This window comes from Belonocnema kinseyi, chromosome 3, assembly GCF_010883055.1.
Source record: "Belonocnema kinseyi isolate 2016_QV_RU_SX_M_011 chromosome 3, B_treatae_v1, whole genome shotgun sequence".
Lineage (NCBI taxonomy): Eukaryota > Metazoa > Arthropoda > Insecta > Hymenoptera > Cynipidae > Belonocnema > Belonocnema kinseyi.
The window spans coordinates 132717792-132745680 of NC_046659.1; the positions used below are offsets into that span (position 1 = coordinate 132717792).

General features: G+C 28.1%; 1 protein-coding gene across 3 annotated transcripts in view; it reads right to left on the reverse strand.

Moving 5' to 3' along the window:
* Window positions 1-6225: 6225 nt before the first annotated feature.
* The window catches only part of LOC117169316, a 128843-nt gene continuing 107179 nt past the window's right edge, over window positions 6226-27889 (reverse strand). Inside the window, exons 1-2 of one of the 3 annotated variants that reach the window (XR_004466649.1) lie at window positions 9807-10064; window positions 6226-6572 (exon numbers count right to left, since the gene is read on the reverse strand). Coding sequence is in view for 2 of the 3 variants with exons in the window: in XM_033355637.1 (XP_033211528.1) it covers window positions 6226-6572; window positions 6949-7006 (405 nt within the window). In the remaining variant the exon portion in view is untranslated. Of the gene's footprint in view, window positions 6573-6948; window positions 7064-9806; window positions 10065-27889 lie in introns of those variants that run through there. The other 2 variants (XM_033355637.1, XM_033355638.1) reach the window with 2 other exon arrangements.

Genomic DNA, 27889 nt, shown 5'->3' on the forward strand with positions numbered 1-27889 from the left:
TAACCTCAAAATATACGCATATAAAGAGGCGCGCGAAGTATTCAAATAATGAGAATCGCCAGCATCGAAATCTGGAAATATTAAAATCCCAATCTCTTGATTTTATTTCAAAGTAGTTAGAAGATAGAGAATTAAATAGAACCGCCGATGTGTTCCGACCGCCGATCGTGCACCTTCGAGTTTTCAAATTCAGAAGAGGAGAAATAGGTTGCGCGCGCAACCCAGTCAGGTACATCGTCTCCTATATGTTTCACACGGACAAGACCTGTGATAGTATTGGATTGAACGTCGTTTCAAATCTGTGATCACTGGTCAGAATATCCTGCGAGGCGGAAGTTTCAAAATCTTTATGGATATATTTTGACCCGGGATAGCACGTATGCAGCCCCGACTAACAAAACTGATAGTCATAAATATTCAGATTAGGGATATTCGCAAGGGTCAGCTCGACCACAGTGTTAGCGAACTAATTGTTGTTCCCAATTTGTTCTAGAACACACTTGTAACAGGATTCTAGAACTTCGATATAACACTGTTGCAGCACAGCTCTAGAATAAACTTGATGCAAATATTATAGAGCGTCTGTGATTAGTTTGTTCTAGAACAATTCCGTAGCAACTGTCACAGAGCTGTGCTGTCACACAGTTTGAGAACAGTTTTTTCACAATTTTGTCACAGTGTTCTAGAACACTGTTACAATTTGTTTTAGAATAGTTCGGCAAAAATTTTGTCAGTGCTCTAGAACACTGTTAACTTTTTGTTCTACAACAGTTCTATCACCATATTGTAACAACTTTGATAGAACACATTTCCTTTTTTGATCTGGAACAGTTACACAGACCGTGTTTGCTGGGTTATGTCGGAACTATAGGAAGCTGCGTAACCAAGCTCGATGTAATAGCTGGTTTACGAGTGTGTTACTCACCCACCTTCCTACTCCTAGTTCCCGTTTATTTAAACACTTCCCACTTTTCTCAGCGTCACCCTACTCTACGCGTGCAGTCGTCTTTTACCTCGAGTTACACTCGGCAAGCACTTGTAGGTCGGCCGGCCTATCGATCATGCTTACTTTAACGTAAGAACGTGCAACGTTCTCGTTATCCAATAAACGTTTTATTTGTTGACTTTTAACCATTTGAGTTTTAATTCAACCTTCTCACTAGACCTCTAGAAGTCTGGTATATATTTATATATAATATAGTGTCAGAATGAATTGTTTTACCGCCTATCAGATTTCTTACTCTCTTTCTCACACCCCGCTAACGCCAGCGAACATATAATACATTTTAGAGAATTAAGAAAAGGCCAAAAGTAAAAGAAGACGAAGATACCTCTGTCTCTTTTTACTCAATGCTATTTTTGCAGTTCTTGAAACTTTTTATAGTTTCGCTAGTAAGGTGCCGCATCTGAGCTTATAATATATATGGCAACGCACAAACCACCATTTTTGTTCCTGCCGATATTCACCCGTTGGAAGACGATATTCACCGTCTTTGAGGTTATTTTAATGTGGCTCAAATAAAACTGAAAATTAGCTGAATACACGATATTTAATTTGTTCGTGAACCACAATCTCATGAATAAAAAATTAAAAAAAAAACAAATAGAAATACATAAGTAATAATTTTTATAATGATTTATGATTTTCTGTTTGTTTTTTTATTGCTCTCTTCATTTCATTAACATTTTCAAGTTAATTATCTAAAAACTAGCTGAAAGGAATATGACGTCATGAATTATCTTATCTTAGAGATCGGAGTTTCCGCTAGATGGCGTCTTTGATCCTGCACCCAGAAAGCACTGCGTTTCCACAGCCTGAAACGCGGTTCCAGTGTATTTTTAATTTTTCCTAGATATCACTATATTTCCCGGACCTTGATTTATAATTATTTTCTAAACTATAAACTGTGATTGATTAATTAAATGAAATCTTTTCTACAATACTCGATCTTCCTTTTACACCTGTTTCTGCAAACTCAGTTGACAGTTCAAGAGAAGTCGCAGTTCATCCTGATCCCATTCAACTTGAAGTTTACCTTTTTGAAGTTTGTTCAAATACTTTAAGTGGACCAAGTGGCCTTCTCAAAGCAGTAGTGGATAAATCCCGTCAATGAATTATTGGAATAATCCAATGGAATCGCGTTTGCTCATTATTGATTTAACCATAAATAATGGCAAAATCTGCAGATTGATAGCGAACATGCTTAAGGACGTCCCTGGGCTATTTTTTTGGGTTGATTCACAAAATTTGTATTTTGCTAAATTTTATGTGTGTATGTGTGTGTATGTGTGCGTGTGTGCATTTTAATGTATGTTTGCAACACTTCACTCCCCAATTATTTTTGACTGCTTGAGTGGTTCATTTGACCATTTAAGAATCTTGCAGAAAGTTGACTTTAGTTCAGAATTCTTTTTTAGATTTTAAAAATCCCACTATTCCGTTGCAAATTTAATTAGTTTGTTAAAAATACAACTTGAGAATGTGAACCAGAATGTTAACTTGGAGGCGTAAATACGGATTCATTTAGTTTGTATCGCTTGCAACGCCTCTTACAGAAAAATGCATAACCGAGAAAATTAAAATTCTCTGAAAAGTAAAATTAAACTTTTAACCAACGAGAGAATGTTCAAATTAAAATATGAATCTTCAACAAAAAAAATTAATTTCTTAACAAAGCGATTTAACCAAATCTTTCAAAAAAATTAGTTGAATACTTGAGCAAAGAAGAATGATTTCTAACCAAAAAAGATTAATTTTCATTTTACAAAAATGAAACATCTTTATTACAGATGAAATTTTTAATTAGAAAGATCAGATTTAAAAAAAATAGTTGAATTTTCTTTTTAAAAAGATTTTAGTCGACTTTTCACGATCAAAATATGAATTTCTAAACAAGAAATAAGTTTCTACGAAAAAAATTAAATAAAAAAAACTAATTTTTCAACAAGAAAGTATGAATTTATAACGAAATAGTTGAATTCTCGATCAAATAGTTATATTTCTGTCAAAAAAATTAATTTTGTACTAAAACAGATGAACTTGTGATAAGAAACGACAAATTTTTTTATATAAGTGAAATCTTCACCCAAAAAAGGTTTCAGTTCATTTTTCAACACTAAAACATAAATTTTAAACAAAAAGTAAATTAATTACGAAATAGTTACATTTTCAAGATAATAGTATTATAGCTTAATTTCTAACTAAACAGTTGTATACAAAAAAGATGTAATTTTTGCTAAAGCAGGTGCATTTTTAAATAAAAAAGACAAAGTTTCAAATAATAGAGATGAATTTTCAACTGAAACGTTACATTTTAATTCAAGAAAGATGAAATTTCTTCAACAACAAGATGGATTAAACAAAAAACCTCTAAAAATGGTTAAATTTACATCCAGAGAAGATTCCAGTTCACTTTCTAAGACCAAAATAGGAATTGTAAAAAATTTGCTACCACAATAAATGTGTATTAAAAAAAATTATTAAATTTTTAACTATATAATTAAATTTATAACTAAAAGGATAATCCTCAAAAGAAAGTTTTTGCAAATTTCCAAAATTTCAATCCGAAAATATTTCATTTTTAAAGTTTTCCGCTTGTTCTATTTTTGAAATTTTAATCTTAAATTATTCAGATTCCAAATTTTTCAATTCAAAATAAGATTGCCTAATTTTAAAAATTTAATCTAAAAGTGTACAATTTGGGACGCGTTTAACCAGAAATAATATTATTTAGAAAACTTGTATTTCAACGCTTTTCCGCGATAGGCGCTACGAACGATGTCTACTAACTAAATCCGAATGTATGCATTGGTGCGACAGAGACCTACATTATCGGAATGACAGAGAGCTAAAAAACGATCCTAACCTCAACATAGTGCACATGCACGAAATGCATAAAACTTTGACTTAGCTTAATAATTTTTTGTTGTTATTATCCTTAAAAAAGAGTCCGTGGACGTCCTTCATAATATTTTATAGCATCTCCGAATTCAGTTGTTCAACATTTTCATTTTTGTGGAAAAAAGAACCGACGAAACTGAACGCGATTACCCACACCCGATTTCCTTGAAATAAATTGAACAAACTACAATCCTTATTTTATAAGTTTTTTCAATCTCGCGTTGTTATGTTAAAAATAGCATTTTCAGTTTTAATATTTTTTTATGAATAAAGAAACATATTCTACAATACTATTTTTTAACATTTATTACGCGTCTTTTGGCGTGAAATATCTTCTGCAAATCACTTAGGGATCGTATTTAAATTACGTAGGCGCTCAAAGGGCGGGGGGGGGGGGGGGCCCGAGAAAATTTGTTTGGGAAGTGGGAGGGGGAGACCTTCACTCATGTACGTAATTTGTGACAATTTTTAAGAACTTTCTTTTGAAGATTATTTTTTTAGTCATTAATTTTTTTACTTTCTCAAAAATTTAGCAATTTCATTAAAATTAAAAAATTTTAAATGAGATTAAAATCAAATTCAAAATCCTACTTAACGTCATCTAATCAAATTAAAATTTGAAAAAAAAAATTAATAAAGAAAAACACTTTTTAATCCGAAAAAAGAAATAAAAAGATCTTTATTCTTAATACTTATTACTCATTTATTACATTTGTTAATTATAGTAGTTTGAAAAATTATTAACTTTAATTTGGTGAACAAATATGAGGCTTAGGTTTTATTTCCAACTAATATATGACAGATTCCATAGAAAAAACTTTTTTTTACTCCATAAAAATACCGGTTATAAATATTTGTTTATAAAATAACCAGTTGTTTATTAAATGTTATTAATTTAACTAACAAACTCTTTTTTTCCATAAATTGTTTAAATTGAGTGCGAATCAAGTGAAGAATCGCCGCCAATTCCCACAAAACCATTTTCCTTCACTTGTTTGTTTATGAGGAATTCAATAAATTTTTTAGCATTTGCATTGATATTGTACATCTTTTTTGGATAGTTGCTTTCAGTTTTCTAGGTATTTTTGATTGATTCAAAGAGTTTTTTTTAAACCGAGATACATCAAAATTTAAAAAAATCTCTTCATTTTTCTTATAAAATAAACAAAATTTAAAAATTGGCTACGAGAGTTCGATATGAAATTTTATTAGCTTTTGTTTATAAAAAAGTTAAAATGGGATAATGATTGTCTTCGTAATATCAATTTTTCCACGGACGCTTCTTTTGCCCTACTTTACAGCCGGACTGACAGACAAACAGATGCCAAGGAAAAAACTTGAATTTCGGAATCAGGGGTTCTCAAAACGTTTTTAAGCAATCTGAAATAAAATTCTTTTTCAATTAAAAAACGAGTTAAAAAAAGAAGTGTTAGCCTAGCTCCCCTATCCTCTGCATTAGATTCTTTTTTTTAAGCAAGAGCTATTTTGAATATTCACGTGTATGTCTTTTATAAAATGACTATGTATCTTTCCATTACGAAAAAATCTCTTTCGTCAAGAAAACAGAGTAATTAAATACAAAGATTTTAAAATTACATTTGAGATAACGATTAAAATACAGCTATAAGCATGTTTAATTAATTTTAATATAAAATGTAACTAAAAGCTTATTATAATACTTTTTGATAGTACACACACAAAACTACCACGTATCAAGTTGATACGATAAATAGATTAAAATGATGTAGCGTTTTGATATCTGTATTTATGATCAACGTGATTCGAATTTCGACATAAATTATCTGTCATATAATTTCAACAGCTGAGCACATTATGACATTATTTACTCCTTGGAACTAAATTGCGATCTCTAAAACCGTTTGAAATTAAATTATTCATCGGATTGAACAACAAACTTATTTACTTATTATGGTTTATAAAAATGTATGAGTTTTGAAGCTATGAATGTTTGTTTGAAAATGTTGATAAATCTCGATCAAGGATCGATTATTATCGATTTGCAGAACTTCAGTTTAGCAGAAATAAATTTTGTTATTTTCAAATTAGACAAATATTTGTTTATTTATTTAACTTTCAATTTACCATACAGAAGAATGGTTGCACTTTTTTTGCAGGCTAATATATTTAAGCTTAAAAATTAGACTTTTAAACAAAAGCTAGAGTGAAGCCTATGTTTGTCCTAAAATTAGATTCTCAGCTTATTGTAAGCTATATAACAGGACGGAATTTTTTTAAACAAAACTATATTTTCTTGTGTAGGATTTTATTTCATGATAGAAATTGTGAGCATTTATACAAGAATTTTAAAGAATTGGTATCTCGGCATTGATCAAGGGTAATTGTTTAGGTTTCTTCCAGAACTTGTTCTTCAGAGGATCACCTTCCGGTATTTCTTCAGTAACATTGGCAACTGGGCCTCCATCTAGGCGTACTTTAACATGTTTAAATTCCATTGGTTCTGGTTGAATCAATAATGGGCAAAGTCGTCTAAATTGTTTTACTCCAATTATGTACTGACGGTTTTCATCTAATACTGCTTTGACATGGCCTCCGAGTCTAGTTACAGTATCTGGACGAACTTCACAAAAATAAACTTCAAGTAGAATATGACGAGGAGGAACTGGTACTTCTCCTGAACTCCCAATTAAGTCTGCAAAAAAAAGTGTAGAGGGAGGTCAAATACAGTTGCACTCCAAAGATACGAGAATTTCGGGAATAAGGACTCCAGAGATACGTCCGTGAAAGGGACTCAAATTCACTCGTGTGCACGCGCACACCGAAATCAAGGCAGCGCGCATTCGCCCGAGCCTAACTCTTAAATTGGGCAGTTGGAGAGGGGAGAGAATTCTGCTGCTCCTTTGGAGTCAGGACGCTCGTATATTTGGAGTTAGAGTATTCTAGTAACTATTTTATTTAATAATCAATCGCAGTTTATAGTTTAGAAAAGAAAAATTAATTAGGTTAATTAGGTAGAAAAATCAATGAATCAATAATTCATAGAAAATTATAGATTTTATTGTATTTACCGACAGGATCAGTGAAAATCCCTAAGAGAAAAGAGATAACACCAATTGCGAGTCTCATTTTCTGGAAACGTAGAAGACACTCTCATGGAAGATTTTAATACGAAAGTAACTAATGGATGTTCTTTCAAATTTGTAAAGATATATTTCAGTTGCTATCTTATCTGTTCTAGAATATTCGTAATTTATACCTCTGTTCTTACGTCACTCGCATTAGCAAGATACTTTAAATTTATGACATTATTATATATATATAATTTAGGGGTGAATTTTAATTACACGAGTTTTCAAGCAGTGGAAAAAATAACTCGTATTTATTTGAAAGGCGTGATCACATTATTATATAATTCAATCTTTAAGTAAGAAATATTGCGGAGTTAGGAAAGCCTCGCGTGAACCTGACCAGTCTTTTTTTTCCTGACCAATAATATTTAAATTTCAGTTTCAGGTGAAAACACGCATTTTCCAAATTTGGCCAAAAAACGCACAGTTTTTTTGTAAATTTTTATTTGATTCTTTAAGACATTTAGGACTAATTTGCGGTTGGAAAAAAATTAAAAAATACATTACAAATGTTTTTATTTTTCAATCTGACTATAAATTATTTATAAAATTGTACAAAAATCGTTGGGATTTTTTAACCATTTTTTAACAAAAGGATAAAAAAGGTGTTTTCTGTTTAGAGAATAAACATTAATTTTAAAACAGTTGTATTCTCACGTAAAGAAATATTAAATATTTGTTAAAAGGATTTATTTTTTTATAAAATCGTTTAATTTGTTACCAAAAATACGAATTTTATACGCAAAGTTATTTTTTAACTTAATGGTTTAATTTCGTAAACAAATTATTGGATTGTCTATCTAAAAGAAGGAATTCCAAACCTAAGAAAATGATAATATATTGATTTTTAAACCAAAAAAGATGAATTTTCAACAAAACGTGCAAAAGTTGATATTTTAATCTTAGAATATTTTTGTTTCAATTTAAAAGACGATTGAATTCATACTAAAAGACAAATTTTTATCAAAATAATTCAATCCGACCATAAAGATGAATCCCTAACAAACAATGGAATGGTTGATACTTCAATACAAGAAGATTATAATTTAAAATTTCTAAATAACTCTTAAGCTTTTCGAATTGTTTATAAAATAATTAAATGTACCAGAATAAAAAATTTTTGCTTCAAAGTCTTCTACATTCTTTTCCGAAATTAAAAAAATCAGTACAAACATTATAAAATCGTCTTCAACTGATTTCTTAAACTAGTTCACTAAAATAAAATATCGTAATACCTTTTTAAATTTTAAATCATATTCAAACATTTCCAAAAAATGTTCCCCGAGTTGTATTGTTCATAACAGGATATTAATTTGTTTCCTAATTAGGTCAATATTCAACAATAAAGCTGCGTCTTTTAACACAAATAAACACAAAAAACACACCAAAAAATTTCGGTCCCCTGAGAGAAAATTTAGAATTTCAGAATTCCCTAACTTTTTTCTGATATCCCCGGTCCAGTTTTTAAAAGTTTTCTAACCAATAATATTTAAAGTTCAGCTCTAAGTGAAAACTCGTATTTTTCGATTTTGGTCCATAAATGTTTAAAAATCGTTGAAAGTTTCAAACAATTTTCGTTCTCTTTAAAACTTCCAAAATTTCTAAGGCATGTGGCACAGTTAAATACCTATATTACCGACCTCATTTTATCCGTTCAATGGATTTTTTTATGAACCTAAGAACTTTTTTTGTATATAAAATATTAGACTAAAACTTTGGAAAAAGTATCAGAAGACCATAAAGTACGTTTTCATATATTCAAACATCGACAATCAAACTTTTCATTTTTAACCTTTTAGGTGTGGGTATAGTAGGGGTAGTTTAAGGGGTCTTGCCGAACTTTCTAACTACCTCTATAACATAATAATTCGAAATCTACGGGTTTGGATGTTTTCAGATATCTAACTTTCCTTTTTAAATGTTTAAAATTGGAATTAATATAAAGTTTCTCGTAAATGGAATGAGATACGCCAAAAAATACAATATTTTTTAATTCAACTAGAAAATTGTATATTAGTATATAAATTATAATTATAAATAATTATAATGAGAAAATTCATCAATTAGAAAAAAAGTGTCAATAGTTTGAAGAAGAAATTTAAAGAGGGAGAGTCGGATTAGCAACGGCCACCTACTGTCAATAACTCTGTCTGCCCGGTACGTGACGAATACAAAAGGAACATTATATTACCGTTGCACCACTCTTAAAACGACCATTAAAGGACCTTAAAAAGGACCCAAATCTCTCAGACGTAACCTAAAGAATAAGACATACATAAATCATATCAATGAATTATATGTCTGAATACGTAATTTTCTGCACACCTTATAGTGCATTCTCTTGCATTTAGATACATAGTTTAATCTGATTTAAGTTAAAAACAATATTTGAAGCATCTTCTATATTATTTGGTTTCTGTACTTGCAACCAATTACACGCTTCTTCCCACAGATAAACTTCCACATTTAAATTATCTTGAATAATTATTTTTCTTTTCGTAATACCATCCTCTATGTTCCAAAATGCAATGTGGGAAAACTTGTCATTCATTAACCATCCCCATTCACGGTCAGAGGGCAAATTTATCAAACGTAAATTCTTCCTTAGAAGATTATAAGTGAATTCGGTGGATATAGCCATCTCCACTGTAACTAACAGTATAAAATTTTAATTCACTATTTAATCAACTCTACATAATGGTATTTTTAACTCACAACAATAATTTTTCCTTATTTTTGTAGTGCAAGATTTACAAAAAAAATTAGATGAATACAAAAACAATAAACGTACAACTTACACTTGTCTGAAAGTCTTGTATACACTTGAAACCACACTTATTGGAAATTTTCTCTTTTATACAGCGATTTTTAATTTTAACATCCTGGCCTTAATTCACAAACTATTAATTGTTCAATCATTATTTATTTACATTTCACTCGCGTTTCAAGTACGGTCGGCACGCCGCGCTCGGGAAGTTTTGAACTATACGTATGTGTGATTTTGTACATGCGCGTGTGCGTACTTCTATCAACAGAAAAGTTCTCATTTTCAGTTCCACTAGTTTGGTCTCCTTATGTCTATTCTCCACGCGACAAACTACGTAGCCTGTCAACTTGCGAACTAACAAGCCGAGAATAATGTTATGCTCGATCTATCACAGATGGCGACACGCGTTACTATAAAACGTTTAAAGAACACGAATACGTGATAAAATGACTATAAATCCTATATCAAAAATATCTTAAATCGATTCTAGAATGTGACTAAACTATTACTAGTGTCGTACACTTTAAGATTACCACGGATTTACCTACAGTATGTGAGCATTCGCACAAACTGAGTCACTCGCCAAAAATGGGACATTTACCTTAGTATCCAAGGTCTTTTGTTTCAGGCGCCATTCACTCTGCTGACACGCTTTTGATTAACTATTTGTCGCTATACTTTTCCGTCCTGGCATACTTCTCGAGCTTCTTGTTCAATTTAAAATAAATATTGTCCTACTTCATTCTCTGCATGGAGATGTACTATATTTCAGGTGTCTAAGGCTCAAAAAACTATTAAAAACCCTGAGACAAATGTAACGTATAATGCAAGATAAAATACTGAGAGGCGTGATCAAAATACTCATTATAGCATTGCTTTGCAAAAAAATGAAGATTCAGTCACTTTTCCTGAAAATGACTATTATTACTACGAATAGCAAAAAACTATTAAGTCTACCGACTCAATTTGTTGCATAAAGATATATTTCTAGCGTCTGATGGCAAGACAAATACTGATACTGATTCCTGGTCTGTTGCAAAATACACAATACTGATACTGCATGTGTGTGTGTGTCAGTGCACAATAAATAAAAAATCATTTCAAATCTGTCAATAAATAATTGAGATTCCAGATAGAAAGATATATAAAATTTGTTTGAAGTATCTTGTTTCTTGAGTTTAATATTCAAGGGCACCTTCGAAATTATTATATATTTTCTTTCTGCATCCGGAATTTCAATTCTGGAACAGAAAAGTATATTGAAAACTGAAGACTTTCTTTGCAAGTATGAAATCTTCAGCATGCTTATAAAAAAAATTATGTCAATCACACTTTGCATGTGTGTGACTTATTTCAGGGGTCACATAAAGGAGAGCAAAAGAAACATTTTTAAACTCAGCGTATTGAAAAAAGAAAACACTGCTCTCCAAAGTTATTCAAATGTACAAAATAATAAATAAATTTTTTTTTAATTATATTTTTAGGTTCCGTAACTCTCATGAAGTTTAACAAGTATTTCGGAAAAAAATAAGTTTTTTTAATTTTATCCAGAATTGTCAATATTACGTGAATTTGATTTAAAACTGAACATTTCAGTTTACAGTCAATTTATTTTCATTTACTGTCTTTTGAAATGTCTCAGAATAGTGTTAGAATTTCGCAGCTTATTCCAAATTTTTACAAATTTTCAATTGGAGCGAGGCCATAACAATTTTAATTTAACAAAAATAATGGTTCAAACCATTGCAATTTTTTTGAAACGCTTTTTAATTAATCCACTTTCTAATTGAAGTCAAGTACTAATTGATGCAAGTGCAGAAACAAAATTGTTTGAACAATTTAGTATTTTTTATAACTATTTCCTCTTAGAGTAATGCTGATAAGCATCATACAGTGAATGTGAAGAATGTTTCAAATATCTTTTTTATTTAATGAAAATATTCACAGAAAAGAAAAAAATTCTTTAAAAAATGTTGCTCTCTAACGTTTATTTATCATTTTTTTGTATAACGAAACCCCCAAATCAAAGTTAGAATTTTCAAGATAAATACAGCTTTTTCTGAAATGTCTATCTTTTTGTTCACTGCTTACATGGTAGTGTAATGATTAATGCGAGTTAATAAACATAACGTTTTAAACTATTATTTGTAACTATCTTCTCTTGAATGATTGCTAGAAACTCTCGATTTTTCTGTAAGATAAACTAACTATAAACAACAGTAAATTGTTTAATCAACAAGGTTTGTTAGCTTGCATTAATTATTAGGTACCTGTATAAAAATTGGCTGAAAAGTTTTAAAATTATTTAAAAACCACAAATGTGTAGCATTAGTGTAGGAGAACATAGTTATAAACAATAATAATTTGTCCACATAATCATATGTGCTAAAGGACAATTATTATTAACTAAGTTTAAGAGAAATGTCGACAATATGGTGATTATTACCTCACTCTTATTGAAAAAATGTCACAAAAAATGCGACTTTCTAGCATTGTTATAAGATAATATTATTATGAAAAATAAATTAATGTTTTGAAAATTTATTTCTGTTAAGTTCAATTTATTATTTCTTTGCTCTAACTGAAAAGTTACAAAATTCAGAGAAAACGAGACTTTGTGACTCTATTCTAAGAGAAAATTGCTAATAACAATAACAAATAGTTTCAACAATTTATTTTAACATTTGCTTATTGGTAGAAAGTAGTATCTTATATATAAATTAGAAACAAAAAGAATTACTGAAATAAATCGAGAAACACCATTTTTCACTTAGAGTGACTTTTCGAGACCCTACAAAATAGGCATACGGGGATGAAATTAAAGAAATAATGTTTAATTTTTATTTCATGGCTATTTGGAAAGAGAAATGACGAGACTACCCAATATTCCTAACATTGACTATTCTGTCCAAAAATTACAAAAACGTCTCTTTCTGAGATATACTATTTAAACTTTATGGGGCTTGCGATACATGTAAATAATAATTTTTGCAGCTTGGAAAAAAATTCATTTACTTTTTGTAAATTCGAACAAATTTAGAAGCGGTATGCATGAATATTCGAAGAAAAAAATTTACGAGTGCATGATGGTACCGCCCTACGTGACAACCTTTATTCAATAAATTCCATATTTCTGATCATCCATGAAATTTGAAATAAAGAAAATAAAACAGTTTGCCAAAAATTTCGGATTTCTCGATCTATTTATGAAAAAAAGTTATCGTGAATAACTCGAAAATTGTGGTTTGCAGGAGAGCGTAAATGTCTAGCAAATATATTGTTTATAAGGTTGTGAATAAATAATGGCTTGTCATTCGAGAAAATATTATGAGTGAAAATTTTTACCTTTTTATCTCCTCAATTATCCAAAAAAGGTTGCCACGATTTTCCGTGCTTAACGCATGAATACTGTGTGCACTTCTATTATTTCGTTCATATAATAAATAATAAAACAATATTTTTATTATTTACAATATTCAGAGAGTTTCATATTTGTTATTAACTTATATAAATATAATTATAATTTTTAAAAACGCATAGGTGAGGTAGTAAAACATTAAAGTTTTGTATTTTGATATATCAAAATTTGAATATACCGCCAAATTATCCAAAATGCAGTTATGATTGTAGGTTATGTTCACTTTGAATGGAATTGTGCATGAAAAAAGTTCTAAATCCAAACGGCGAACTGAATTTAAAAAAATACAGTTACCGACGCAGCAGGTGTTACCGATAAAGTAGAACATATTTACCAACACTGACTATTCTTTTAAAAAAAATTTTCTTTCCCAACTCCACGCAAGAATATACACCTTCCTTTTACGTTAATTAATACTTGCTCAAAATTTCTCCGCTTTTTTTAACTTTTATTTTTAAATATGGGAACAAATTTCGATCTTAGGACTGGCTTGGTCAGTTGATTTGAGTGTCACAGCTAAGTACCTATATTAGCGACCACAGTTTTTCAGTTAACTGAATGTTTTTTTGAACCTAAGAACTTTTTTTTATAAATAAAATATCGAGCTGAAACTTTGGGAAATGTATTAGAGTACAATAAAGTACGTTTAGGTACTGCATTTTGGTAGGAACTTCACTGAAAATTATTTCATCTTTTTTCTGAACCTCAAAATTTTTTGAACGTTCGAACTTTTTTTATACATAAAATATCGGTCTCAAACTTTGAAAGATGCAAGAGCGGAAAGAAAACTACGTTTAAGTACAAAGCTTAATAATAAAAGATGTAAGAAAATATATTTCAACAATCAATCCCAACGGCATCAGCTGGTAACGTTGTACACGAAAATACGAAACCTGGCGGTCACTAGACGAGGCTCTAGAGGATTCGTACTTTCGTGTACAACGTTACCGGCTGATGCCATTGGAGTTGATTGTTGAAATATATTTTTTTACATCTTTTATTATTAAGCTTTGTACTTAAACGTAGTTTTCTTTCGGCTCTTGCATTTTTCAAAGTTTGAGACCGATATTTTATGTATAAAAAAAGTTCGAACGTTCAAAAAATGTTGAGATTCAGAAAAAAGATGAAATAATTTTCAGTGAAGTTCCTATCAAAATGCAGTACCTAAACGTACTTTATTGTACTCTAATACATTCCCCAAAGTTTCAGCTCGATATTTTATTTACAAAAAAAGTTATTAAATTAAAAAAAAAACATTCAGTGAACTGAAAAACTCTGGTCGGTAATATAGGTATTTAGCTGTGTCACATGCCCTTAAACTAACTGGAATTATTCCTAAAATTGTCTTAAAATCTTTAGGATTTGTTTTTCACAATTTTTGTAAGGTTAAACAGCTTTCGAAATATTCAATTAATATAACTATTGAAAATAAAGAATCACTCTAAATATTACTAGAAATCTTGTAATTTTTCTATTATTTTAAAGCATTTCGAAATTTTGAAAAAACTTTAAAATTTTATTTCTAATTTTTCAAAAATAGAAGTTTTATTACGTATTTTTTTATCTTTTAAAGTTGATATTATTTTTGTAATTTTCTAAAGAAACTTCCAAGTATATTTTTAAATGATTTGAATTTATCCTTAAACTTTTTAAAAATTTAGCCAAATTAATAAACATTGCCTAAAAATCGTTCAGATTCTTTTTTGATAATTTTGAAATCTTTTGAAATACTTCGAAATCCTTAAAATATGATTAAAGCTTAAATCCTTCAAAGCCACGACTTAAATATTTCATTAAAGATTTGTCTTTTCAAATTAATTCAACCGTTTTTAATTCAAAACAAAAATCTCTTTGAATTAAAATAACAACTATTACATGTTTCGTTAAAAACTTATCTTTTTGCTAAAATAATCAACATAGCATTATTTTTTCAGGTTAAAAATTCCTCTCTTTTGTTAAAAAATGCAAGAATTTGTTTACAAAAATAAACTATTTAGTTAAAAAATAGGAAGACGAATTTTAAAGAAAATAGTTGGATACTCAACCAAATAGATTTCTACTTAAATAATGAATTTTTTGAAAGAATAGTTAAGTTTTCAATTCAAAAATTTCAATGTTTTAGAAAACAGTTCACTTCTAAACTTTTATCTAAATGATAAAAATATTATTTTGAAGCTAAACCGAAAAAAAATTTTGTTAACAAATCAGAATTATTTTTTTATTAAATATATGAACTTTTAACGAGATACATGAACTTTTTACCTCGTAGTTGCATTTTCAACTTACGACGAAAAATTTTCTACTGAAAAATGGAATAGCTACATTTTCAGATAAAAGAATTAAGTTGAAAAAAAGTTCAACATAATAGTTAAATTTGCATTAAAGTAATGGGCTTTTCTACAAATTGTTGCATTTTCAAACGAAACAGACGGATTTTCTAAAAAAAATTTATGTCATCAACCAAAAAAATATTAATTTTCTAGCTAAGAGAACAATTCTAAAAAGACACTTCGATTAAAAAAAAGATTGATTTTTGATTTTAAAACATTAACTATAAATTGTTAACAACAAATTTAAATAGTTAAATTTTTGCTAAGAGAAATTAATTTTCAACCAAAAAAAAGTAATTTTCAACGAAACAGTTACATTATCAGCAAAATAAATAAATTTACAAAAAAAATCATCAATCTTTACCAAAAAAAATTAATTTTAACCAGGAAAATTTAATTTCAAACTAGTTAGTTGAATTTTCCACCATAAGGGTAATTTTTTCATTAGAAAGAGTAATTTTTTTTACCAAAAATATGAATTGTAAAAAATTACAGAAATTTTAAACTGAAAAAGATGAACTATCAAACAGTAAGTTTAATTTTCTACCAAAAAGAGGAATTTTCTTCTTATTAAGTGTGTTTCAAGTAATAAAAGATAAATTTTCAATTTAAAGTATAAATTTTGAACCAATAAATGGAGTATGTCACGTAATATAAACTCTCCTTCATATGTTGATAAAAGAATGTGAGCGAAGGTAAATTGAAAATCGTCTAAAATATGCCGGAAGGGAAAATTAAAATCTGGCAAGATAATAATATAAAAAGTAAAAATAACAAAGGAATTATCCGTATCGTTGTTTGAAACAAAATAATAATCCGCATTTTAATTTTCTCTTCTGGCATATTTTCCTAGAGATAAATTTAACAATTGTTATAATTAACCTTGAATTATATGGAATTCTTAATAAGTTCTTTAGAATTCTCTGGAATATAAATTTACTTTTCCGATAAAATATGCTGGAAGATAAATTAAAAATAGGCCAAAACATTCCGAAAGAGAAATTATCATCGGCCAAACTATGCCGGAAGAGAAATTTAAAATTGAGCAAAATATTCCGTAAGAGAAAATGAAAAACCGGCTAAATAATAATAATAATAATAATAATAATAATATAAAACATAGAAATTCCAAAATGATTATCATTTTCTTGTTTATAATAAAATATTATTCCTCTTTTTTTTATCCGTTCTGGCATATTTTCAAAAAGATACATTTTAAACTTGGTATCCACCTTGAATTCTTTGGAATTTTTATTAGATTCTTTAGAATTCTCTGGAATTTAAATATACGTCGACGATTAAATGCGCCGGAAGATAAATTTCAAATCTATTTTAAATATGCCGGATTTTCATCATCATTCCTGGAATTTTTTCTCAAGCTTTCTAGAATTAACCTTGTGCATTCGAATTCAAAATAAATTCTTTAGAATTCTTTAGAATTCAATTATACGTTGACGTTAATATATGTTGAAAGAGAAATTTAAGATGAGCTAAAATATGCCGGAAGAGAAGTTAAAATTCGACCAAAATATTCCGGAAGAGACAATTAAAAACCAAAAAAAATATCAAGAATAATATAAAAAATAAATATTACAAAATAGTTATTTGTTTTTATGATGAAAACAAAATAATGTGCCACATTTTGATTATCTGTTGGGGCATATTTTCGAATAGATACATTTTAAACTTGCAATTAACTTAAAATTAGTTGGAGTTTTTAATACATTTTTAGAATTTTTTGAAACTTTAATATACGTCAACTATAAAATATAGTTGAAGAGAAATTTAAAATCAAACTAAATATGCCTGAAGAGAAAATAAAAAGCCAGAATATTTTGTGGGAAGGCAATACTCGACCTCTCATTTTTCCTTCATGGTAAAAAGTATTACTAGGCGACCACCTGGCTCGTATATCAATTCCCTACGAACGTCTAAGTGCTCGGAACGAAAGCCACAGGTTCGTTCGAGAAAATTAATGGAATATAATGACATTTAGTCGATACTGTAATCGCCACGAATTTTCTTTATGACTCGTTGACAGTATCACAAGTGCTTCAAATATATCAACATCAGGGACAAAAAAACGAGATAAAAAATTTATATTTATAAAAGAAACTTAAATATATTTTTATTAAATTTTAAGATTAATAATAGTAGCATATTAATTATAAATTTTGAGCACGTGATGTTACTTTGTTGACCAGAGAAATAATTAATTTTGGTTGTTAAAATAATTTTGAATAGTGTCTATTACTGATAAAGTATTTAGAGAAAGAAGAAAAAATTTGCCTAAATCTGGGATTGAACCGGAAAGGAAGAATAAAAAATAATTTATATTTATTAAAGAAAATTTAATATTAAAATCAGTTGATAGGAAACTTAATGTTTAAAGGAAATAATGATCGTTATCGTTATCGTCACCGCAATTTTTTATAGAAAAAAAACAATTTCTGACAACTGTTGATTTGATCCAAGTTTTTGAAAATATAAATTCAAGATAAAAATTTCATTTCTGATATTTTCCATTCCATGAAAGAATGCTAAATGTAAATTTAACTGAATTTCAATACTGGCCAGGAATTTTAGAAGTTGCATAGAAAATTCAAAATAGTTAATAAATCCTCTGAAACATTCTCCAGTTTAAAAATACTATTATACTTTTCGAAACTTTTAAAATTCCTAGAAATATTTTCGATCGAATTAAATTTTTCGGAAATTTGAAAAAAAATAAGAATAAAGTTTTCAAATTTGAAAAATATCTTCTAGTTTCATAAACTTCCAAATAAATGAGTTTCCTTAAAATCGCCCGAAAGATTTCTTTAATACATTTTATGTGGGGATCTAGAGAAGCTTCAAATTTGTTTTATGTCGTAAAAATTTTACATTTTTAATCTATACAAAATTTATAAATAAAATTTAAATATTATCTGGAAATAAGTTTTTAAGGATGAAAAATGTTTTCAATTATTTCTGGAATTTTAAGAAATGTTTTGTATTATTTTTCAACCTTTAAACATTCTTAACAAGCCTAAAAATGTAATTCCGAAATCTTAAAAAAAACGAAGATTCTGTTTTTTTTTTTAATTCTCTAAAATTATATTTAAAATTTTTTATTCTTGAATTCAATAATTTCACCTCAGAATCTTCTACATTTCATTAAAAAATTTTAGAAATTAATTAAAAATTTTTTATTATCTACGAACTTTTCTAAAAACTTAAACACTTTATTTTCACGTATTCAACAATTTACATTGATTAACATTTTTTTTAAATCGCTCATACTGAAGAAAAAAAATCCCTGAAAGAATAGATTTTCGAAGAGTTAAAAAAATGTTTAGCTTTTTAAGAATTTTGAAAGTCTTCAAGAAATTGAACTTTCGTAGGTTAGATATTTTAGGATAGATATTTTATGTTTAATGAGTTTTGAAAATATTCGTGAATGATTTAAAACTTAAGAATTTACAAAAATGTCAAAAAAAAATGTAAATTTTTGATAATGGGATTTCGAGAAAAAATTCCAATGTATTTTTTGGATTTAAAAAGGTTCCCCAAAAATACATTTTTTTCACATTCCTTGATTTATTTTAATGATTTCTTAAAAATTAATTTTCAAAAGAAAATTGTAAAAAATTCGAAATATCTCGAGTTAATTAAGAAAATTTTCAATAGGTTGACGAGTTTTCTGAATATTTTTAAACAAATGTGATATGATTTTTCTTTACAACAATTATCTTGCAAAGCAAATTAAAAAAGATGTCAAAACAATAAAAAAAAATTTTGAAATAAAATAAAGGCAAGTTTTTTTTTGTAATTTTGTAATATTTTTTAATTCTTTGACATCTTTTTTGAATTTCTCATTATTATATTACTATTATCCCGCTTGAGCTGCAAATTTTATTATTTACTTGTCAATAGCAATAAGAAATATAATTTATCATATTTTTCAACTTTTGCATATAACTTTAAATTAAAGACAACATTTTTCAGCACAATTTTCGATAAATATAAAAAAGAATGTAATACCAAATACAAAATTAATAAACAAAGTAAAAATTGTTCAAAAGAAATGTTTTTTCTAAAGAAAATATTGTGCAACTATATTTAAATTTTCATATTAAATTTCCTTGTAAACTTTGATTTCAAACTTCTCGTAAAAATAGCTTTGATGAAATAAAAAGAAATCTTTTTCTCGTTAGCTCTTTCATATTTTCTTAATATATACTGACTGAGCTTTTTTTCTTTTTCCCTCCCATAAACAGAAACTTCAGCTTGAAGATTTTCCATTCTGACTTGATCATTATGGCATTATGAGATTATAATACAAGAATTTCAAAATAAAAAGTTACCTTCATTTACGAAGTTCGTAAATTCTATTTTTACATCATTTTGTTTATGCTTAACAAATTTTACAGACCCAAGCAAAAAATTGTACATAGTGAAACAAATTATACATAATTTTCAATTGTTTTATACATTACTTTGTATGAGACAGTTGTTAATTATTAGGAGGAAATTATTCTTAAAATTGTTATTATTATCATTAAGCTAAAAAGCTTAAAAGTATTTTTTATAGAATCGAGTTAGAAAGACGAGATTTTTTCAAAAAATGTTCACTTCTTGTCCAATTTTAATTTAGGGGGAAGTAAAAGATCATCAATGTTAACAAGAGTGATTGTGTAAACAATTTATTATTGTTTTTAATAATATTCTCATAGAAGAACGCTACAAAATTGCAGTTTAAAAAAATTAACTTTTAGTCTAAATTTTAATGGAGATAAGTTAAGTAATTGATGATAGTCAAGATAATCAATTGTTTAAACAATTTATTATTATTAATATTATGTTTAAATAATGCTAGAAAGATGCCGTTTTTCCGAAATTTCTGGCCTTTTGTCCAATTTTCAATAGCAGTGAAGTAATAATGAATTTATTTTAACAAAAATAATTGTTTAAATACTTTATTATTATTGTTAATAATATTCTATTCGCTTAATTGTTAGAATGCTGCGGTTTTTTCTGCACTTTTTAACTTTTTCTCTATTTTTCATTAGGCGAGACCTAATAATTAATTAGATATAGCAAAAATTATTGTTTAATTAAACTATTATTGTTTATGACTATCTTCGTCTACAGCAATGTCTGATAGTTGCTGTTTTTTCAGCAATTTTTACCTTTATGTTCTTTTCACTTAGTGACATAATGATTAATGAAAGTTAACAAAAAAGTTGTTTAAAGAATTTTATATTGTTTATAACTATCTTTTCTTAGATAAGTGCTAAAAATTTTCTTTTTTAATCAAATCTTTAACTCTGCTTCTCCTGCTTAGTTATTACATTAGAGAAAACTGCATTTCAAATAACCTCTTCCTTTTTTGTGGTAGAGAGCGAAAATAATTTACTTAAAACCACAATACTATTTGAAAAGTCATTTTTGTTGTGGTTGATTTATTATTTCTTTATAAATAAAAAGCCGATGCAAAGTTAACAATTTTAGAAAAAAACGGCCACTTTCTACAACTTATATAAGAAAAGATAGTTAGAAACAATATTGAATTGTTTAAACAGCTTTTATGTTAACTTTAATTAATTATTACCTCTCTTAAATCAAAAAAGGACAGCAAGGTACAAATTGCCGAAAAACCGCAAATATCACGACCCAGAAGTTAGCTATGCATATAGATTTGAAAATTCGACCTTGAATAAAAAATGAAATAACAGACGTAGCCAAAAACTAAAAACAGCGCCGGAAACGTCTGAGCCATATCTCTAGGCGTTTTTTTCACTTTTTTCAAAAAGTGATTTTGTAAACAATTGCGTTGTTAATTAACATATATCCTTCATTACGAAAAAAAAACCAAAAGTCCTAAGGAAAAAGTGAAGATAGTTCTGGATTCTTCTCGGCAATATCTCCAGACGTTTTTTTCATTAAAAAAATTAATTATTTAAATCATGATATTGTTCATAATTTAACAAAATTTATTTAACAACTGTGGTAAACAATTCAGAGTTTTCAAGTGTAAAATAACACACCTTAAAGTATCATTAATGAAAAAAAAATTTTAAACAATGTGAAAAAGTTAGTTTAAACATTGTTTTTGCCCCCTCTACGCACCCATATACGCTATGGGATATCGTAAAGCTGTGTGCGTAGAGGGCAAAAACGATCTTTAAACTAACTTTTTTGCATTGTTAAAATTTTTATTTCATTCATGATACTTCAAGTTATGTTATTTTTCACTCTACAACTCTGAATTGTTTACCAGAATTGTTAAATAAATTTTTAAAAATTTCAAACAATATAATTTTTTAAATAATTATTTTTTTTTTAATGAAAAAAACACCTAGAGATATTGCAGAGAAAAATCCAGAACTATCTACACTTTTTCTTTAGGACTTTTGGTTTTTTTTATAATGAAGGATAAATAATCAAATCCATATGCGCCATGCGATATCGTAAAGCTGTGTGCGTAGAGGGGGCAAACACAATGTTTAAACTAACTTTTTTGCATTGTTTGAAGTTTTTTTTTATTTATGATAGTTCAAGGTATGTTATTTTTCACTCAACAGCTCTGAATTGTTTACCACAATTGTTAAATAAATTTTTAAAAATTATAAACAATATAATTGTTTAAATAATTAATTTTAAAAAAATGATAAAAACTCCTGGAGATATTACTGAGAAGAATCCAGAACTATCTTCACTTTTCCTTTAGCACTTTTGGTTTTTTTCATCATGAAGGATATATGTTAATTATCAACGTAATTGTTTAAAAAATGACTTTCAAAAAAGTGAAAAAAACACCTAGACGTATGGCTCAGGCGATCCCGGCGGTCTTTTTATTTTTTGGCTACGTCTATTATTTCATTTTTTATTCAAGGTCGAATTTTCAAATCTATATGCATAGCTAACTTCTGGGTCGTCAACTATCAGGTATTGATTTAGATTAAAATAGTCACAAACAATGATAATTTTTAAAAAAAATTCTTTTTGCTAAATTTAGTTAATTATTAAGTCACACATAATGAAAAAATAGACAAACAGTTGAAAATTTAAGAAAAAAACCGCAACATTTTACCAATTAAGCAAAGAGAAAATTATTAACAATGATAATAAATTGCTTAAAAAATTAATTTTCTTGACTCCAATTGATAACATAACTTATCTTAATTAAAAATTTGACTCAAAGTGTGTTTTTGTTTCAACTGCAATTTTGTAGCGTCTTTATAACTCAATTCAATGAGAAAATTGCGAAAAACAATATTAAATTGTTTAAATAATTTATGGGATTATTTAATTACCAGTATAAAATAGTCTTTTATATTCCAGAAACAATTTGCTTTAAAAAACCGCAAAAAAGATTATAATTAGAGTCAAAAACTCGCAAAACCCATTTTTTCACTTATGGGGTGTTTTTGGTACCCTATAAAACAGACTTACGGTGTTGATATTTGAAAAGTGATATTTTATTTGTATTCTATGGCCAATTGTGAAGTGATGTGTTGAGTTTCAACTCGATTTAAATAATATTGAGGATTCTGAATAAAACTGACCAAATCGTTTTATTTTTCAAAACAAAAAAAAAACAAATGCATGCATTTTTTTTAAATTGTACAAATTTCTGGAGTGTCCCCATAAAAATTGAAAAAAAATGTTTGGACCACCTTAATATACACTCTTGGGATATTTCCTATCGTTAGCGAAATTTATTGAAATAAGAAGTTTTATATATCTGTCAAAAGTTGATGTATTTAAAAAAAAAAACCCAAAATGATTATAAAGTTTAAGTCAGTGAATTTCAAATGCAAATGGCTTTTTCAAAAAAATTGATGCTTGAGTTTTTTATCGTAGAAAAATAATCATTCTTTCTTTCCATTTTTTTCTCCGAAAAACGGATGTAATTTTCTCAAATATCATATATTTAAAAAAATGCAAAGTGGTTTGCAAGTTTAGGTTAATACCTTTCAAATGCAATTGACGTTCTCAAAAAAGTTAAAAATTGACTTTTTTATATAAAATAAACAATTATACTATTTTTGTTTACATTATTTTAAATGTAAAAGCAGACATTTTTTCTCTTTGGAGTTTTGTTCTATATTCAAAAGATTCTCATATATTTAGCGTTGAAAAAAGTATTTTTTTTTCTAAAACAAATGTCGTAACATTAAAACAGCGTAATAAAAAAATGTCATCCCAGGCTCATTTAAAAAAAAAATAGAAATGCACATCCATTTCAATTCGTTTTTTTTTTAAACTACAAGTTCTTTCAAAAATTAAATACGTTATTTTGGGAACAAAAGAAATGAAAAAAAAATACAATTATTGTTTTTTACTATAAAAAACTCATTTTAATGAGAAAGCCAATTGCATTTGAAAGGTACTGACACACACTTCGAAACCACTTCAGATTTTTTTATTACATGCATTTTTAAAAGAGATATAAAACTTTGTATTTCGACCGACTTCACTCAGAGTGGGCAATGCTCGTTAACCGGAAGTGAATTTTTTGTATAAAGATAATGAAAATACAAATGAAATTATAAAATAAACAAATTAATTGCCTTACGTTTTGTGACGGAAAATTTAACCCCGCGCAAAGAAATTAATTAATTTTAATTAAAATTATTAATTACCACTCAGATAAGACATTATCACAATGTTAAATGTTAGGATTGATTGGTTAGGTAACAGCTAATCATGTACTGAGACAACCAATACCCCGTATAGAAAATCAAATGGGGAACTAGTCTGTTTCCCGAGCAGTTGACCCCACTTAAAGTCGGGTCATCTGACTAGCCCCTGATCAGTAACGTCACGGTAGACTAGTCGGGGGCTAGTCAGGTGACCCGACTTATTCTTGTCGGGGCCTTATCGGGTACTAGTAGGGGTCATGATAATATAATTACTAAAGCTACCAGTCCAGAACCGCAAGCCTAAAAAGAAGGTCGTAGCAAAATCTGAACTGTACCATTCTGAACAGTTTACTACTAGTATACTACTTTTCACTGATTTGTCAAAAACTTTTTCTCTTTCCAATTTCAACTACATGAAGGATAAGACTTTAATTACAAATGAAAACCTTTCAGATCAATTTAAAAATAAGAATCTATAAAAATTTAGAGTCTTATGACTTCCGGCGGGCACTTTTAACCTACATCAATATGTGTCTTTTCCAATATGAATTTGCTTAAAATTCTATACAAAAGTATTTATAAATGTTCCTAAATATTCGCAATTTTTAAAAAAATACTACAAAAAAAAGATTAACCCGACCAGAGCCCCACTAGCTCCCGATCAGAGCCTGAAGATCACCCGCACGGAAATTAGTGAATAAAAAGGCCCGACCAGCCCTTGACCATCCACCGACCAGGCCCCGACTGAAATTTTGACAACAAAAAGCCCAAATAGTCTCCGACAAGTCCCCGACTGGGTACTTTGTCAAAATTAATAACCCGACTAGCCGCCGATTAGTTCCCGACTTGTAATAGGGCCAAACGGGGTCATTTACACACGGGATATCTAGATAGAATCACTTAACTTTCTAATTTTCCATTAATATAATTACCTGATTTTGAGGTTAGGAATTTCGTAACTTTAGCCTAGCGTGGAAATAAAATTTAAGTAGAATAATTGAGATTGAATAATTTATTTCTTTTTCTAGTTTCTTAAAATAAAATGTAATTTTGTAAAGTAATGTTGTATACTCTGATTGTAATTGAAGTTTATTTAAAAAATACTTAAATTTTGAGAGCAGAGAAGCATGTATTTTTTTTTGAAAATTTGCCATTAAAGAATAGGCTTAAAGTTTTAAAAAAGTTAAAATATCGCTTCGTTTTTTGTTGAAACATCAATGCACTTTGATTCCAAAGAAAAAAACTTTTGGATCGGTCAATAATTGAAGGCTGTAGACTTTGTTTAACACTAAATTCCAGATTTGCACCAGTATTCTGAAAATGGCATCCTTTTTTTGTTTAACACACACATAAAATTTTTTTATTCGAATCAGGAATAAAATTAAAATCACAGTTTCTTTCCGGAAAATATTCAATGATTCGAGCAGGTTTTTCTGTTCCGTTGATGGCTTTGGGATCGAGGAATGGTGTAGCATAGCCAATTTCGCCGTTGCTCGATTCCAGCATACAATCCTAATCCCTCGAGATTGAGGGAGACACGTAGGAAAATCACGTTGACGATCGACAGAGCTCTAAGGGTTCAAATTGCAGATTCCTTAAGTCGGTTGAATCCCACATGATCTTCTGGAGTCACAATGTCATATCAAGTGGATTTAAGAGTTGAAAATAGAACGGGGCAAAGTATTTCAAATAAAGACTTTACTGTTCAAAATTGTCAACAGGTTCAATTCTGAACGGATATTGAAGTTTAAAAATAAATGCCCAGCATGAGCTTCTTAAGGGAATGTGATATTTAAAAAATTAGAAATTTTAACAGTCTAAGCTTCCCTCGGTGTTTGTATTTTGAGGTTATGTTTGTTACAATTTTTTTCAGCTTTACTTTCAAAATACACAATAATTTTGGCCGAAAACTTGGGAAAAGCGAAAAACGTAGTACATAATTTCCCGAAGTTAAATAAAATTGTTTGTAGACACTTAAAAAAGTTTATTTCATAAATCATTTTTTTAGTGTCTACCGAAAGTATAGGTACGAGAGACACCTACCTTATGGTAATAGTAAAGAGTTGAAAAACGAGTCTAATTTAAAAATGCAAAACTTTTTCATGCAGCAGAATCTATTTTTTTTGTGATTATCTCCTTTAAGAAAAGAGTTTTGCCATGTCCGTTATACAATTTTATAGCATCTCCAAATTAGCCATGAATTTAATTTCGAGTGTCTTCACTTTATTGGTATTTAAATCTACAAAAGTAGAAAATTAATAAATAATACAAAAAAATGTTTAGACTAATGACAAATTAGCCAAATACAATTTTGTATTTAATATGGTTTGTTTTATAATTAGATTTTATTTGAGCGATGGAATTTGTCCGAGTTAAGTGTTAATTTATATAAATTTTCCAATTAGAAATTTATTTTTTTACTGCTTTATTTGATTTAAATTAATAATTAAAATTAGCTTTAGACTTAATTCAACTTGAATATTTTCTTATTGTTCATTTATTTCATAATTATTTTTATGTTAATAAAATTTAAAAGCAAATAATTAATTAATAATTAGTTTATTCTCAATGGCTGAGCCTCCACAAAACTCTTATCTTAACGAGACTTTTTAAAGTATAATTAAAATTTTGTGATTTATAAAATTTGTTCTATCGATTTGCTTTGGATCAAAGAATTTTTCTCGTTATTGCATACATTTTAAATTATGAGAATGAAGAAAATTTTACTATATAAATCGATTAAAAATATAATATAAATCACGATAACTTATTTACTCTTTAATAAAATGTATTAATATTACAGGTCAATCGATTTGATTCTAACCAAGAAATCTGTCAAATTTTTGCATCAACTTTGAATTATGTTAATCAAAAAAGTTTGACTGCAAAAAACCGATTTTTATCATATTAATACGTGCTGACAAAAATCAGTAAATATATTTTGTTGAATCATTAGGTGAGTTTCAATCTACTGGCGTTGAAAATAATTCATAAAAATTTCATCAATTTATTTGCATCCGTTTTCAAATTATAGTGTTTACAAAACAGTGTGACATTCTCATACACACACATTCATCCAAACACACACACGCTACAACACAGATCAATAAATTGAGTAACGTTTGATTAAATAAATTTAAAAATTTTCGAAAATGTGACTATTGAAAAGCTTCCTCTGTGATAAAGAAAAATTAAATTTTAATTTTGTTGTAACAAATTTCACAGACTAATAAATATTTCGAACTAAGCAATCTTTCACTAATTGTGATTTTTTCCTGAATGCAAAAAAAAAATAGAACTTAATAAAACAATCCAAACCCTTTGCTGAAATGTTAATTATTTTCAGGTGAACTCACGAAGTATCTGTGTAGCACATTTTTTAAGATATTTGTTTCAAAAAATTAAGTTACTTTTTTTGTCAAAAATTCACTTTTTAGAGTTTTATAAAAACAGTCCATTCTTGAGGACTCTCAGGTATTTTTGAATTATTTCAAAAAAACTATTTTTTTCTGAAAAAAATTCCTGCTCTCGTAGTTTTACTGGGAATCAAATCACAGAATTTACGATTGCCAATCGGACCTATTCACATTATGCTTTTAGAGAGATCTGCACTGAATCGTGGTAACCATCCCTGATGATAATACAGATTTCTTCAAATTACTCGCATCATAAAATGTAACACCTAGTTTGACATAGCGTATATTTCTGAGAACAAATTCTTTTTCTGATGTCTAAT